The 16504-nt window shown below is 41.0% G+C and overlaps 2 protein-coding genes across 4 annotated transcripts; both read right to left on the bottom strand.

The window, feature by feature from the left end:
• Positions 1–1136: 1136 nt before the first annotated feature.
• LOC139348376 (cytotoxic granule associated RNA binding protein TIA1-like) lies at positions 1137–11096 on the bottom strand. Of its 3 annotated transcripts, none has more exons than XM_070988395.1 (12): positions 10868–11096; positions 9231–9327; positions 8117–8215; positions 6282–6336; positions 5834–5921; positions 5670–5745; positions 5414–5519; positions 4887–4985; positions 4714–4798; positions 4464–4602; positions 4127–4275; positions 1137–3052 (listed from the first exon to the last, which is right to left on the bottom strand). In XM_070988395.1, the coding sequence occupies exons 1-12, from the start codon at positions 10891–10893 to the stop codon at positions 2914–2916; spliced, it is 1158 nt and encodes a 385-aa protein (XP_070844496.1). In that variant the 5' UTR covers positions 10894–11096; the 3' UTR covers positions 1137–2913. The 3 variants fall into 3 exon arrangements, with proteins under 3 accessions (XP_070844496.1, XP_070844497.1, XP_070844498.1); XM_070988396.1 differs by having other exon boundaries at positions 4127–4272; positions 10868–11078; XM_070988397.1 differs by having other exon boundaries at positions 8122–8215; positions 10868–11059.
• A 186-nt stretch (positions 11097–11282) lies between these two features.
• Positions 11283–15235, bottom strand: dtwd2 (DTW domain containing 2). The gene is made up of 6 exons (XM_070988959.1): positions 15027–15235; positions 14683–14773; positions 13999–14093; positions 13705–13903; positions 12994–13122; positions 11283–12492 (listed from the first exon to the last, which is right to left on the bottom strand). Exons 1-6 carry the CDS (start codon positions 15188–15190, stop codon positions 12313–12315), a joined length of 858 nt encoding a protein of 285 aa, XP_070845060.1. The 5' UTR covers positions 15191–15235; the 3' UTR covers positions 11283–12312.
• Positions 15236–16504: the final 1269 nt, after the last annotated feature.

The raw sequence follows: 16504 nt of genomic DNA, 5'->3' as shown, positions 1-16504 counted from the left end.
AGACGCTTGAGCTGAAATTAATTTTCTAGTGTTTTCTCTCGACTTTTGTCCTTTAAAAGCAAGAAAGTAATAAAACCTTTTCATTATATTAATAATTGCGATTTATTTTTAATATTTCTAAGGCTTGGACATAATAAGAATTATGTAGGTGTCATTCTGGAGAATTTTAACAGCATTTCTGACTACTTTGAGAAATTTTACAACCCAAACAATCAATTAACTAATAATAAGAACATAATCAGCAGATTAATCCATAATGAAAATAATAAGTTGCAGTTCAAGTGAGCTCCAACTACAACAGCAAAATTCTGCTTTTACATTAGTAATAATCTTATTGTTTAACAGTGAGAGAATATTTTTACTTTCATTCTTGGATACTTCAAACATTTTCAGTGCAGGACTTAACTGAGAAAAATGCTCATGATTGTTTGTACAGAAATCCAAAGTGACATCTTTTAAAGTCTCATTTTGTCCAAACCAGGCCAAAGATATTCAGTTTACCATGATATAAAACAGAAACAGTAAATACTCAGAGCGGCTGCAGATTTTGTTGAAAAATGGCTGAAGTGATTGATTGGTTACCAAAATAGCAGGACTAACAGATTAATCAAGTGTATCAGCTCTAGTACAACACATTTTAATGAATGTGTCATCGTAAAGGCCCAATAATGTCACTTTACACTGTGCTTCATTTTCAATTTCAATGATTTAAATGACCACAAACAAATAAGGGGAACCTGGGTTGGAAATTGGAAATCCATGCTTTGCTATCCTATCATTTTCACAGTCAGTTAATGCAATAATTTATTTTATTTATGTTTTTGATTAACCAATTGTTTAGCCTATAAAGTGTGGGGAAATTAGTTTCCCTGAACCCAAGGTGACATCTTCAAAACATATCTTATCCAACCAGCTGTCCAAAACTTTAAGATACTCAATTTACAGTTTTAGAACAGAGAAAAGCAGCAGACTCTCACATCTGAGGCGTTGAAACAGCCAAACAGTAGCAGCCAAAAAAATTTCTCTTGATCATTTCAGCTCTACAGTAAATTTAAGCCCAACTACAACAACTGTGTTGTGACTTCTGCCTCCATTTTCCCAACAGGAAGTACCAGATGACATAGATTTGTCCAGGAAACTTTTAAGCATCAGCATTTTAATGGGACAAAGCAAAAACTCAAACCATGTTACTGAAGCATCAACAGAACTTCTCTTGCCAAAACATAGGTTGAAAACATTCTTAGGCACCGCCTACTCTTGGATGAATTTTGGTTAAATTAAAAGTAACTCACTGACAATAAGGCAACACAACTGACTTTCCAACTAGATTAAAAATGACGGTGGCCACAGTGCAAATATCTGACCCTTACATGGTTGTTTCTTAATCTATGAAAACAATCATTATTTAGCTTGAACAGAATAACTTAAGTTATGTATTATTTGTCAGTCGAAAGGCTTTTGCACTGCATAGCAATGCCGCTTGTCCTCCAAACCTCTGGAAGAATCAAATGTTGCACTGCCTCTACTGTACACGGACCAGCACTGGACAGGGATGCTACTGTCAGACAGCCGTTTCTGGAATCCATTACTCCGACCAGAAGCGAGCGCGCTTCCTCAATTATCATGTTGTCTTTATACAGATTCAGTACAATTGAGCAGACTGTTACATAAAACAGACTTTCAAAGGAAATTACAAAAGAAAGTGGAATGCAAAACATAAAAACCCCCTAGTAATTCAAATTTTGTGAAAAGATATTCTTAAGTATTTGTGCAATATGTGTCTGCCTATAAGTAAGATAAGAGTGGCAGTAATCCCTGCAATTGGTTTATTTGAAATCTAATCTTAAAAATAAAGTTGACAGTTGACAGCCGCTTAATATTTTATAAACAAATGCAAAAGGTCTCACGTGTCATTCGATGGTGTCACTGCAACGTTTCTGCATAAGACAAGTCCAGAAATAAAACACAAAAAGGCAAAAGCTCTTTATACAATGTCAGCATTTTAAAGAAAGAAAATGACACTTGAAAAATGATGAAAAAAAAAGAAAAAGATGGCGTAGTCCTTTTTTGTTTCGGGGAAGATGAGCTGGACATTGTCTTGTGTAAAAGCATCAGAGTTCATGCACACACGCGAGAATACACACACGTTTCGTATCCACGGACTGGGCTCAGTCCGCTCGGTCCGGTCAGGGAGATGAAATTTACTTGTTTTGTGGCGTTGACTTTCCCTCCAGATGCCTGCTTCTACTCAGTGATTTCCTACGTTTCACAGAATGACTTGACAACACCCTGAGAACTTGCTCGGACTCGTATTTCACTTTAGTAAAGGTGGACAGACCAGAACAGTGAGAGCAGGAGGCTCCAAATGAGACAAAGTAAAAATGGCTCCCCGCTCTATGGACTACTCTCTGCGGTGAAGTCGGCAGCCTCGTCTTTCTGTCTGATTGTTAAACATTGGTATAAAAATCTGCCCTTGCTCTTTGGCTCTGAGGGGCTGAAAACAAACAAAACCTGGTGTTTTAACATAGATTTCATTAGCTGAACATTTCTGCCTTTTAAACTAAAACGTGGCTGTGCTAGAAATATCTTGACGTGGTCGCATCGTTTACATTTGGCCAGTTATCTGCAGGCATTACAAAAATACGCCAAACAATAAAATGGGCCCGGGAATGCAAGGTGCATTAGCGATGGCTGTTTTAACAGTGTTAAAGTGTTCTGGAGTGGATCGTTTTTACATTTGCAGATTTGGGCAGTGGGTGAGGTTAAGGGCTGGTCAGGTTGATAAAATGGCGTACCAGCCTCACTAACAGAACAACTTGTGTGTGGCAACAGAGAGAGTACATCTAATGCACTCCCTTCCCCCAGCAGAGTATCATCCGTGTGGCCTCGGAGGCTTAGCGAGGGCTACTGTGATCAGTGGGTGTGGTAGCCTGCAGTGCTCATGCCAGCCTGGTTGGTTAGCACCGTCCCGTTGACCCCCTGCCCGGGCTCCACCATGCCCCCGTTGCTCACAGCTCCCACACCTGTCCAGCCGGCACCAGCGTGTAAATGACTGAAACGGGAAACAATACAGTCAAACAAATGGAGCCACATTAAGATTATGCTAAGTGCACAAGCAGCCCGACCAGCATTAGCGATGGACTCAGTGGAAATGCACCGTGTATAAACTTTATTCCTCCCAAGTGTAACTACTTCATTCAGGTGCACTTCCACCACCCTCTGGACTGGAGCTTATGCTGATTTACACAAACCCTGGAAAATCCATGAGGGGCTGCAGTCAGACTGGGCAACAGAGACGCATATATAGAGCCAAGCATAAATGAAATTATGAGACGTCTGAAGCCACAAACAGGAAAGTAAACAGGGCCAGTCCAGCTGGATTTAGACTTGCTTGTGTTAAGGAGGTTGGTGTGCTTAAAGCAGCTACACGTGTCGGCTTCAAAACTGCTGTGTTTTGTCCTACAGGTGTCACATAAAAGACGTTGAAAAACAGTCCAGTCCCTGTCTTCTCTTCACTAACACACATCTAGCAAAACCATTTCCAGTGCAGCCTTCGCTCCTCTAACACAGCGAATGAAACAACATAAATACAGCAGCTGCCAAAATAGTCCCTTAATCAGTCATGAGCTAGTACAAACCCACCGTGACGTCACCCACAGCTTTGTGGATACTGTTTTTAGAGCCAGAGGTGGATGGATGAAAGGGCCTCTGTTTTACTCTAAATGGGGCCATGATTTACTAAATGAATATCCTGCTGTACTGAAGAAGACTTGAGCTCATAGACTCATACGGAAAATATTTACTGAAGAAATAAATCAAGTGAGAAGAAGGGTCATTTTCTCATAAGCTTTCATACATTCAGACTTCATTTCACAAGCAGTAGTAGTGCCCCCTGCTGGCCATTAGGAAGAATGCATGTTTAAGGCACTTCCACAGGCTCCGTCTGTGGTCATGAAACAAGGTGGATGTGAACAAAGTAAACATGTTACTACAGAATTACAGCATGTTTGTTGTGGTGATAGTAACCAGCAGAGCAAAGGATAAAGAAGTTGAGGGAGGTGAAAGGAACGATAGGAAGCTCAGTCTCAAGTGGCTGCTTTGATCCTGGGCCGTCTCTGGTACTCACTTGTAGCCCTGCTGATCCCAGGTCTGCCCATAGACTCCATAGCTCGGCACCTGCCATCCATTGGGCACATACTGGCCAATCTGCTGCGTGTTGCTGTACCACTGACCCCACTGACTGTAGGGCTGCGCTGTGAAGCTCACTGTGTTCTGCTGACATACAGAAGAATATTTCAGGATGCAGAGTGTCACGTTATACCGGCATCACACAGCAACAGATTTGGGATCTCACAGTTAAACCAAGGAGCACTGCAGCTGTTCAAAACCAGGGATTTCATTTCAAAAGTAGTCCACATTATAGACAAAGTGCATGCTGTACTGAGGATGATCCTGGAGCATACCTGTGGCATCTGTACCTGCTGTATGGGGCTAACCATGTCTGTTGTTTCTTTGCCCCAGTAACACTTAACAACATAGCCCTCTATGGATGTGCCATTGACAGATACAATGGCATGAGCCGCTGCTTCATGGGAGTTGAACCTGCATGCAGAAAAAGGAGGTTTAATCTGTAGTCGTCCTGCACATAAGTGACACTTCAGCCTTCACTGCATCCAAAAAATGACTGTCAGGTCGATCAGAAAGTCAGCTTACCTCACAAACGAGTAGCCTTTGTCTGGGAAAACGCGGATTTCCATTATTTGACCAAAGGGCGAGAAGGTCTGTCTCATAATTTGCTCTACGAATAAAAGAAGAACGTTAATATTCCAAGTGCGAGCAGTGCTTTTAAACCTGCAGCTTAATCTCAGGGACAAAGCGCGACTCACCGGTGAGGCCTGTTGTGACTCCCCCACAGTACACGGTGCAGTTGCTGGGGCTGGACTGGTTGACCACCTCATCAAAAGATAGCTGCTTGGTATTGGTTGCTGAAACAAAGTTACACCAGTTTTATTCATTAATCTCTTACAATACAACCGCCTGCGTCGACTGAACTGACAGAAAGGAAGGAAAAAGTTGTCTTGTGATGAATAAACTTCAATACTTTGTATCCTACTGATGATGCAAGTCAGCTGTGTTATATACAGTTATGATACTGACCATGTTCACCATCTTAATTTAGCTTTTTAACATGCTAACACTGGCTAATTAGCGCTTAACAAAAAGCACCGCTGAGGCTGAAGGGATTGTCGTTCATTATGTAAGGCCATAGACCAAAGTGTTGGACTGAGTTGAGATACTTCAATCTGGACCAACATCTGGAGTACATTCAGTGGATGTAAAAAAAACAAGTCTGCATGGCCTTAAGAGGGCTAAATGCATCAATTAATCCTTAATCTAATTGCTGTGAACTTACTTTCATTTGTACTTTTAGGAGCAGGCTTCCTGGTGGCCCAGTTGGTCCTGATCTGCCTCCCTCCCAGCCACTGTCCTCCCATCTGCTGTATGGCATTCTCTGCATCCTGATCATACAGAGGAAACACACAAACTGCTGCGTCACCGACACAAAGTACAAAACATGTTACTGTAAAGCCTGGCTTCAACAATCAGCAATCAGAACCTACTCAGGTTTTCTCAGTCGGCTAACACATGGGCATCACTGGCACACTTACCCATTTGTTGAAGAAGGAGACAAAGCCATAGCCTTTAGATTTACCTGTGGCCATGTCTTTCACCACTCGACAATCCCTGCAGACCAATATGACACACGGTTAGTGAAGTTTTCTGTATGGTAGGGTTTGGTGCAACACAAACAGGACCATGAGAAAACACTTACGATATTTTCCCAAATGGAGCAAAAGCTGCTTTTATGTCATCTGTGGTAATTTCAGGACTGAGATCTCCAACAAAGACATGGAAATGACCTAAAATAACAACAAAAAACACCCATTTATAGTAACCAGAATTACATTTCGTGGTCAAAAACCTCTGCAGGTTCTTCAAGCTGCAGTTTGTATCCATGTCTGTCCAGACTCATACGTTTAGTGAAGACTTTACAGGAATTTAAAAGGTTTTAAATGTAGTTTTTGGCTCACAATTTGACATGTATGGCTCAGTGAATAACATGCTGTCTTCACTTAGAGACTATTTTTAGAGGAGCACAGAAGACTGACAGAGAGCTTCATCACATGGTGCAACGACAATCACCTGAAGCTCAGTATCAGCAGAACCAATCAGCTTGTGGTGGACTACAATGCTTAAAGACACGGTACAACACTACTTACTGCTTGTGTCTTTCTTTTGGCTGGTTGGCGTTGTGGCCCAGTTGACCTTGACCTCCTGTAAGAGAGACAGTCGTAGAGAGCAAGGAAGAGGAACACGGTGAGATGTGAACAATGCATGAAGAAGAGAGGAAGGTGCTTTTTCTCTGATTAGAGGTTTTGTCACACACCAGTTTTACTTTATTTTGTGATTGAGAACTTTTTTCTTTAATAAGGTGGTCTCTGTAAGCCACACTCGGTTCTTAAACCACCATTACAAATTGATTCATCCATTGTTATTATCTAATTTTACATACCTTTGCATTTAGTAATAAAACAGTAAAACACAGTGGAGAATATAAAGGGATATCAAGATTGAACCTTCATAATCAGGAACATTTCAGTCTCAGTCTAGTAAAAATTTGGAGCAAAACTGTAGGAAGTAAGGTCCAAATAACAAGGGACTTACAAACAAGTGATTTTTACGAACTTGTTATACTCCTCAAATGGTCCTTCAATACCTGTTGAGGATAAAATATTTTCAACTGAATGTATTTCTCTTGAAGTTGCTCTTATGTGGATTCTATGTGGAAATAAGTTTGCAAAAAGAACACAGAGCAGTAAAGATGTAGGGGCACAGAAGAGCATCAATTAAAGTAGATCAAAGAATGTTACACGTAGCATGATTACACAGCAGGGCCATGTTAAATCAAGTCATACACAGATGGCAAACTCACTGAAGGAAAATCTGAATTAAAGCAGAGACAGCATGGTGCATGAAGTGACAATAAAAACCCAAAAAGCACTTTGTTTACGCCTGATCAGGTGTGCCTGTGATGTAATCTAATGCAAAAGCCTGTTAAAAAAAACCTGCCTTTAAAGCTTAAAGTTCAGCAACTGTGCACACTATGGAAAACTTCCTTTATAACAACTCCATATGTTAGCGTGGTGCCAACTGACCCTCAAAACACACATGTGGAAAGTCTATTAATTGAGGCTTTTCCATAGGCTGTTCCATCTCCTCCAGTGTGGATATTTGCTAGATTTCATAGTTTTCTATCATATAAACTCCATCTTTACTAAAGAGAAACTTTAGTAATCGAGAATATAAGTGACAGATGACTCTATAATGACAACAATCAGTATTTGCAGCCCAATGAATGATGATTTTTTTTATTGTGAAAACAGAAAACAGCTTTATGAGGCTGCACAAACTTCAGTTATATTGCTGCACAGTTCAGATACGCAGTGATGGAAAAGTTGCTAAAATAATCAGAACTGAAATATACATTGCTTCGGTGCTTGTGCAATACCATAAGTGTGGGTCTAAATTCAACCATTAATAGTCAATACTGCTGAGGTGCATCAGTCTGAGTGTAGTGAAACTCCACACTGAATATGCTTTTCTTTTCTCTTTGTAGTGAAATGTAAAGGTGGTCTCCTAAACCTCTGTGTGAGGGGAAAAAAGCACAGAAAAGGGCAGAACACACTCTAACACTCTGATCCTTAATGACAGTGATTACTCTGTATCCATCGTGGCTTTCATCTACTGACATGTTAATACCACGAGAAAGAAGAAATCAGGAAACAATTCCACACAAAGCAAAAGCTAATTGAGCACGTTGTGTTTTTAAGATTCTGACACTTCACTGCAGTGAGGTCAATCTTTTGGTGTTCCCACCCGAATCATTTCAGACTGTGCACGGAATAACAATGTGCACGAGGGAATGAAGCAAATTAAATGAAGTGGAGCAGGAAGATAAGGTTTAACAAGATACAAGCTTTTCCAGCCGCCTCATTTGAACCCTGCCCACCCAGCCTTGCCCTAGTGGACTCACCCAGGAGATATGATTGCTTACCTTACCCAAAATTTTCCGACCATTCATGGCTGCAATTGTGGCAGTGGCATGTCTATGCTCATAGAACTCCACAAAGCAGTACGGATCATGACCTGCTGTCTGGAGTGGACAGGAAACACAGATATTAAAGTCCAAGTGAGATCACATTTAGTCATCTGTTATTGTAGTCACACATAATATCCACCTGTTTTTTGTGTTTTGTTAAGAATTTTCTGTATTAAAAAAGGGGAAAAGGTTATTTGCAGAAATAGCGGAAATGCTCCTTTTCGTCTCGGCCACCTGGAGGGGAGTGTGCCTGTCTGAGTTTGATTGACAGCAGCTGGCAGGCTGTCAGAGTGCTGGTTTTACATCACTGGTAGAGAATGAAAGGCCAAAAATAATAATAATAAAGTTGTGCTGTAACCTACGTGACAGAGGCAGACAACGAGTTGTTAGCAGCACTGAAGACCAAGAACCACACCAGCATCAAACTGGAAATAAAATTTGCAGGTGCGTCGGGATGCTGTTTAGAAGGAAAGTTGGTGCGTGTTGTTCTTGACTGGCTCAGTGTGACCGTCTGCCCCTCCTATTTAAGACCACTGACCACTTCCTGCTTTATGAAGACTGTGCTGTACGGAAATATGGCCTCCATCTACCAAAACAGATACCTGAACAGTACTCGGTTGATTTACTGCATAGCTAGGGGATGCCATCATGAAACCAAAAATATAGAGTGAAAATTTCTCCTTTATGGATTCAGATTTTTTCTCAAAAGAGAACACAGACCAGTGATTTAGAGAGCAGATGTGTGTGCTGTGGCAGACACAAAATTTCAATTTATTCTCAGTTGGACTATAAGTGTCTGTAGTCATTATGCAAGTCTGAGTAAATATAATGTCATCATCAGTTAGCACTGAAACAGAAGGCTCTAATACTACCGGCCACTAGACAAATAGCGAGGAGGAGAGCAAGAGACTAAATCAGATCATGAGATGGGGACGCAAGGAGCTTACATACAGTATGAATTCTCAAGAGGAACAGTTGTTTGACACTTGGATTTTGCTGCCAAAGCATCTTTCTCAGGCAAAGAGGGGAAACAGGAATGCATCATGAAACAGATGAGCGGTGAACTTACATCTACTATCATTTTACAGCTCTTGCAGGGTCCAATCTGGCCAAACAACTCCAAGATGAGGGCCTCTGTCACGTCCCTGGACAGATTCCCCACATACCTACATTCAAGAAGAAAAAAAAAACAATGGACAGAAGACACAGAGACTACCAATTACTGTTTTGTGGTTTAGCTGGAGAATGATTTTTTATTTTTTTTTAACATCTTGCATGGGTGCAGAAGCAGGAGCAAACTTTTCCTCCATTACTGTGGTGACTATATGAAAATATAGTCAGAGATAAACATCACTCAAAGGCTATTCAGATTGTGCTTTGATTAGACACACGTCTGTGCACTGCTGAAGTCCGAGTGGATGTCCTCGCTGTGTTTTGTGTGGAAAGGTAACAGTTCAGTAAATTGCCTTATTTTTCTCAATTTTGTTGTGTGTGTGTCTTTATTTCTCCAAGTTTCACGCTAAACAATAAATGGCTTTACTGGCCAAATTTCATTGGTGTGAAGTCCCATAGGGCTTTTGAGCTGTAACATTCAACCACAAAAACATTCTACAATCCACATTTATACAACTTCCAAATCAGTTCAGCTCATTCTTTGTATTTGGTCTTCCTCTAATATAAACTGCTGCTGCCATGAAGGAACAGGCACAACATGGAGTTCTTCCACAAGAGACCAGTGTATGTGTACATGCCAAACACACACACACACACACACACACACACACACACACACACACACACAATAAAAAATAAATAAATCAGCATCCAGCAATGGCAGATTTCAGTTCCACCTTAGGGATTCAAATAATTGCAAATGTCTCAAGGCAATTAAATTTCAAGGCCATTCATGGCAGTTATGCCTGTGGTCTACATTTAATAATAAGCTCTTCAGCCAAACATAGAGTGCAGCTATTTACATTATTGAAATCCCAGCTATTGGCCTTGTCCTTACATCATTGCTGGCTTTAAATAGAGTTAAGTTAATCTTACCCTGGTAACAAAAATAAACCCTTCCTCAAAACGAAACATCAATATTAGCATGTGTTAACGTTTGATGAGGTTACCGGCAACAAAGCTATACACTGAAATATGTTCTTAGGCCTATGCAATAATTATTCTATCGTCCGACTAACGTTTCGGGGATGATGGCAAACCAAACTCCATAGAAAAACCTGGCGGTTGAGCGTCCTCCTGCTCATCGTCAGACTTACTTGCAGCATAAAACACTATCTAGTACATTTAGCTAATGTCTGCGAGTCACTATTTCATCCGCCATACACACAATACACCAAACAGCATGTATTTTAGTAACAATCCAACTTTTACACCGGGTTTGTCTCAACGAATAATGTGAACCGATGCGTTAATTTGAGATTTTTCTGGAATTAGCTTGCTAGCGTTAACGAAGGGTTAGAGCATTACGATGTTTGGTTTTTGCTATTTCGTTTTAGGTTACGTTTATCGAAACCCTGAGCAAAACTGCAAACAATTATTGCATTTCTAACTGAAACATGGGTTCGATCTCTGCATGCCACAAAAAGCAACGTTTTGGGACTCGAGTTCACCCTGAATAATACGCTGCCACGGAATGTTAGCTACGTGACGAATACAAGTGGTTAGCTAACGGTAACGCAGACACACACTTACAGGGTTTTGGGCTGGTCATCGTCCATTCTGTTCAACTTGCTGGCCGAGAACAAGTCGCAACCCTGAGAGCAAATCCACGACTGTCACCGGCAGCTGCCTGTGACACTGTCAAGTTATTTTATTGCGCAGTGTAAACTGATTTACCACCGTTGTTAGCTCCAGAGTGAACAATGGGTAGCCGACAAAGATGGCGGAGAGACCGGGCCGAGACGAAACACGCATGCGCAGTAGTTCAGTCAACGGTCACTTCGAGGCAGATTACAAAATGCTGTTGATTGAAAATAAGACAAATTTCATGAATGTAAACGTAAAGTCACCATTAAAAAGCCTCTTTTTCTGTTTTCAAGAAAGAATATGAGCAGTACTTGCAGGCATTAAAATCCTGCACCAAAAAAACCCCGGCAAAATCTCATTTAATTATCCAATGTTGTATTATTTATTTATTTCAACATTTGTACTCGTTCATTTTTTTTACATGTTTATTTTAACCGTTTTTCTTCACGGTTTAATTTACTTCACCCTGGTATTATGCTCTCAGGGCGGTACATCATTTCATCTCCATTCAGAATTATACTGAAGATGAAAAAAATTAGAAATTACACATGTAAGACTGTTTCCAGCCGTGTTTTATTATGACACAACTGTGACTTTTCTTTTAACCTTAAAATGCGATTAAATAAAATTGAAATCCTGCAAAAGCATCCATTTTATAACAGTACCAGAGGTATTAAAAAAAAAAAAAAGTTGTGTACACCTTATTAAATCAACCTGTAATATGATCCTTAAACACATGACCAGGCTGAAAAACAACCTGCCTGGTTAACAATGACTTAAAATCACATCAAAAAGGACCTTATTCAGACAGAATTACTTAACTTGCTTTGTGTAACATCAAATACATTGTGCAGTACTACATAATACTCAGCTGCAGTATCACTTTGTTCTCGCTATCTGGACGTTTCATGGAACATCACATGTGCTTTTAGAGGTATTTTTATTTTGTAAGTGTCTGAATGAATGAAGAATTTGCTTGTAAAAAAGAAAAAAAAAAAAGACAAAACATCGATGGAATCAGCCCTTCCAGATGTGATCAGCTGCAGCCATATAAAGACAACCACAACAGAAGCCCCATAGTGTTTATAAAGTGCAGGGAGGAACAATGTAAACTGTTCTTAAAACAATGTAACCTGATTTACTGTCACGCCATGACCTTTAAGTCGCAACTTCAACTTGCCATTAATCTGTTTTAAATTAATGGCAAATCCATAAATTACATTTACCAACAATTATCTGAACACAGAAGAAAAACTCCCAAACAGTGCAGCGGTTTCCAGGCCTGCACCCTGACGCTGCTGCATGCCGCTCTGATGCTCCAGTCCTGTGCAGCGCAGACGGCTGTGCATACAAACACGAGTCAAGCCCCGTTTCTACGCTCAGTCGCTTCCTCATCTTGGGCAGATGTTGTGGTCACTGACGAGCTTCTCCATCCTCTTGATCTTGCGCTTGTTCTTGGGCATGGGTTTGTCATACATGCCGTTCTTCAGTAGATGCTCCTTGCTGTGATGAATCTGAGCGCCGTGCTGCAGCTGGAAGGAGCACAGGGCTTTCAGGGGCCTCAGCAGAACCTGGACAAGCAGACGGCGAAGGGAGGAGCGACAGGAAACACAAGACATTTATTTACTTTGCTTTGGTCCAGTGGACTCCTCAGAAAAACCATCTACTTCCTGAGCATTTTAGGGTTTTTTGGCTGTTTGTTTTGCTTTTACAGCCTCCAACATCACTGTTTTGATTCATTCTTTCGGCTCTCACCTGCCTTGTTTCCAGACACAGCTGTTTTCAGCTGATAAACCGACTGTACACTACCTGTGCAGCATCAAACAGCAGCTGTGAACATACTGGAGTATTTAGCAGCTTGATACTGAGATATCTTTCTCAGAGCTGGTGGAGACCAAAACAGAGCTAAAAGGAGTGAATATTGTCAATAGTCAACTGTTTGCTAACAACGTAACCATATCAACTTAAAGGTCACAATACAGCACGTCTGTGTTGTTTCTGCTGGCCAAAAATAACCAGTTAAAGCAGGTTTAACGTTCATGTCGGTAATTTAGATAATTTCACCACGTCACCTCTTGGATGTCGTCATTCTGCTCCAGGATGGACAGGGCGACAGCAGCACATTCCAGCGTGGACAGACAGATGTTGGAGGGTTGAGTGCGGATCACATACTGGCTGGACAGAGTCCTGTTGAGCTGGACCTGACAAACCAAAGCAGAGGCGGTCAGTAGTGGAAGTTTGTCTCTCTGTTGTCCTATAAAAGGCAAGAGTTTGTTTCTTATTATATAATCTGATTCCTGCAATCAAACCTCAGTTTTGATGCTATTTAAGGTAGAGATTTTTATACAATAGCCATTTAATGCCTTGACATTCAATTATCACATTGTTAGCGGTGGGTGGAGTCATATAATCCATCTCTGTTTTTAATTAATCTAACTGTGTGTGCATCTATGTGTTCACTGTTCGCTCTCCTAACAGCACGTCCACTTGCTCACATTTAAGAGGGATTTTTTAATTTTGCTTTGAGTTTCAATTAGTCATTTCATGTGGGTGAGGCAGCTTTCCCACCAGTGGGTGGAATGGGAGGATTCATAGCGTCTCAGGTGGACAGGGCAGTCTTCTCTGTTCCAGCAAGATTCTGAAAGACCATTTTCACACATAAACCTCGCCTAAGATATCTGTCATTGGCCTTAGCAAACACACCAGAAGGCAAATTAAGAACTTCCTGTTGTCTTCAAATCTAACCTTATTCTCCTTTGGTATAATAACACAGATATACACACCTGTTTAGGCAGGTGGAACAGGCTGTTTTTGAGGAACATGTTTTTGGCCTGGCTCCAGGTGCCGTCGATGATGATCACATTATGTTTCACAGTGCCCACTTCCTGGTACTGCACCAACTCCTCCAGGTTGTGGGATTTGGGGCCTGGATACAGGATCAGCGTTTTGCTGTCTCGACATACCGCCGCCAGCTCTGGGTGCCTGAGAAGAAAAAGGATGGAAGCAAAAACTAAATATATTTGAGAATTCAGAGACGACGGTGCTGCGGTACTGTGAAATCAGAATACACTGCTTACTTCTCCTCATTGAATCTTCTTCCAACTATGACATTGCATTTTCCTTGAGGCAAACAAGCAGCAAGCAGTGGAACTGTGCGAAGTACTCTGCTCTCCTGAAAGTACACTTGCGGTTAGAATAGCTGATCACAATCACAATAAATAAATAAATAAATATGTGCTGATGCTAATGACTATCTGGCCTGTTTGGCTCATATTTCAAATGTGCATCTCATTTGGAGCTGCATTTTACATTTGGGGGGCATAAAATAGGGCAAAAAAAGATGAATGCTACTTATTTTAATACATATATTTAATATAACATTATTTAAAACAACATTGGGACATTATTTAAGCCACATACATTAGCGTCTGCAGGTTTAACCCAACCTCAACCTGTATGTTGCCTGAGAGGCGAAACTCAGGGCACACAAACCAATATCTACACAACTTCTGTCTTTAATTTTAAAACTGTTGAAGCTTGAACTTGATGTCCTACATCATTTACAATAGCAGTACATCATGAAGGGGTCTCTAAACGGCCAGTATGAACAGGGGGGTTGATTACAGCAGAGAAAACAGGTTTAAATGGACATTTAGGTGCATGACTCTTGTTTTAGGACCTACCCTCTACAGGTAGACATGAATAACATGATGCAGTCTCTGAGTTGAACATGCAGTCTTACTTTAATTGTAATGACTCACCTCTGCAGGATGCTGCACTACGTACAGACACGTAGAGACCTCCAGGGGTTGTGGTGGAAGAAAAGGACAGAGACACACCTTCTGAGGGCGACTACATGGGAGGAAAGTTGAAGACGTGAAGCTGTGATTGCCCTGTTACTTCCCAGCCTAGCCCATCTCAACTGTTTCAGCTGGTCTTGAGCTTTTCTGTAACGACATAAATCTGTTCCCTCATTAAAACATGGCAGTTACTTGAGGAGGAGAAGAAAGGGGGGAAAAGGGGGGAGTCGGATGGGTTCTTTCCTGTCTGGTCCAACCACTTTACCTTGGCTAGCTAGCATTAGCTTCACTTTAATTCAGCTCACCGGCACCGTAAACACGTCGGTCTTCTCTCGCCAACCTCGACCGGGAGGGCAGCCAGGTCGCCAAAAGCGTCGACTAATCCATCTTCCATCGAGGGACTGTCGCAAGTGTCTGGTCCGTTTTCTTCAGAACTGACTGAGGAGCAAAAACTGGGGACATTGTCCATTGTGGAGTTAGCAAAAGCTAACTTATGCAAGTAGTCAAACACAGCGCCTACGAGGGACCGCTGGCATAGAAATAGACTGACTAGAAAGATTGAGAACCGGTTTACTTCGCTCAGGATAAGAAGCTAATTATTTTTAATAGAGAGCTATTTGCCCTACGAGGCGTGACTGATTTATTATAACAATTGAGTTTATGCTTTATTCTACACTCCTCATTTCATGTATCTCATATTATCCCAAATACTTGCTAGCTAAACTAGTGGCTAGCTACATTCACATCTACATAGATATGTTAGCAGTGTTGGCTAAATGTCACTTAACAAGATAGTTTTAAGATCTTATTTTGTTCAATTGTAATAAATTTCACGATTGTCTTAATTTTAATAATTGTCTACCTCACAGAACTTAATTGGATAGGGGAAATTGGCCAAAAGATCTGTTTATTTATATAAACATATTTATATATCTGAGTTGGCCTATTAACTCTATCTGCTGTGCATCTATGGCCTAAAGACTCGTTTTGGTAATGGTTAATAGTAAGCTATTAACTCACAGCTGCCACCTGTCGATGTGGAGGAAAAAAGCTGTTTTAAAAGTTAGAAAATAGGAAAATGTTCATTGGTAACACTAGATGTCGCCACAGCCCTTCAAAGCTAATAATAACAGGTCCAACAGGGTGCACAGCCATTACTCTGCAAAACAAAAACTCCAATCTTATGCTGCACCTTTACTTCTGGACCACATTTGTGCATGTGTGTATGAATATCTGGAATGTGTTTTCAATCTTCTCTGCAAGCTCAGCTGGCATGGGATCACTGTTGAGCTCCAGATGGGAATATTGGAATCAGGCCCAGTAGCAATGATTTCTGCAGCTAAAGCTTGACATCAACCTGCTTTAATGGCCACATTTGTAGGGTAAATATTGCACCATCCAGCCTAAAAAACAGCTCGTTTCGATCAGCTAAAAAGCATCTGTACACAGTCATAAACCAGTGTTTTGCCTGATATTTGGTGTGGATAATGTAGGAAGAGGTACACACAGTCAAAATGTATTAAATTATAATTGCAGTTTTAGAAAACACAAATAACTAAACAAAGAATTAGAAGGTATAACTTATAGTGGATAACATGCACAAGTTTGCACGTATTACGCACTTTTTTTTGGCTGTTTACAAGAGGACACACAGTACACAGACAGCTGAGACGAGGTGTCAGGTTAACAGCCAGAGAGGCTTATTTATAGCTGAAGAAACACCCTAACGTCGCACCAACACAGACACATGCACTCCCACCTTTTTTATTCACACTTGTGACCC

Source organism: Chaetodon trifascialis, chromosome 20 (genome assembly GCF_039877785.1).
Source record: "Chaetodon trifascialis isolate fChaTrf1 chromosome 20, fChaTrf1.hap1, whole genome shotgun sequence".
Classification (NCBI taxonomy): domain Eukaryota; kingdom Metazoa; phylum Chordata; class Actinopteri; order Chaetodontiformes; family Chaetodontidae; genus Chaetodon; species Chaetodon trifascialis.
Note: the sequence above shows the minus strand (reverse complement) of the source record. Positions and strands in the feature narration are given on the sequence as shown.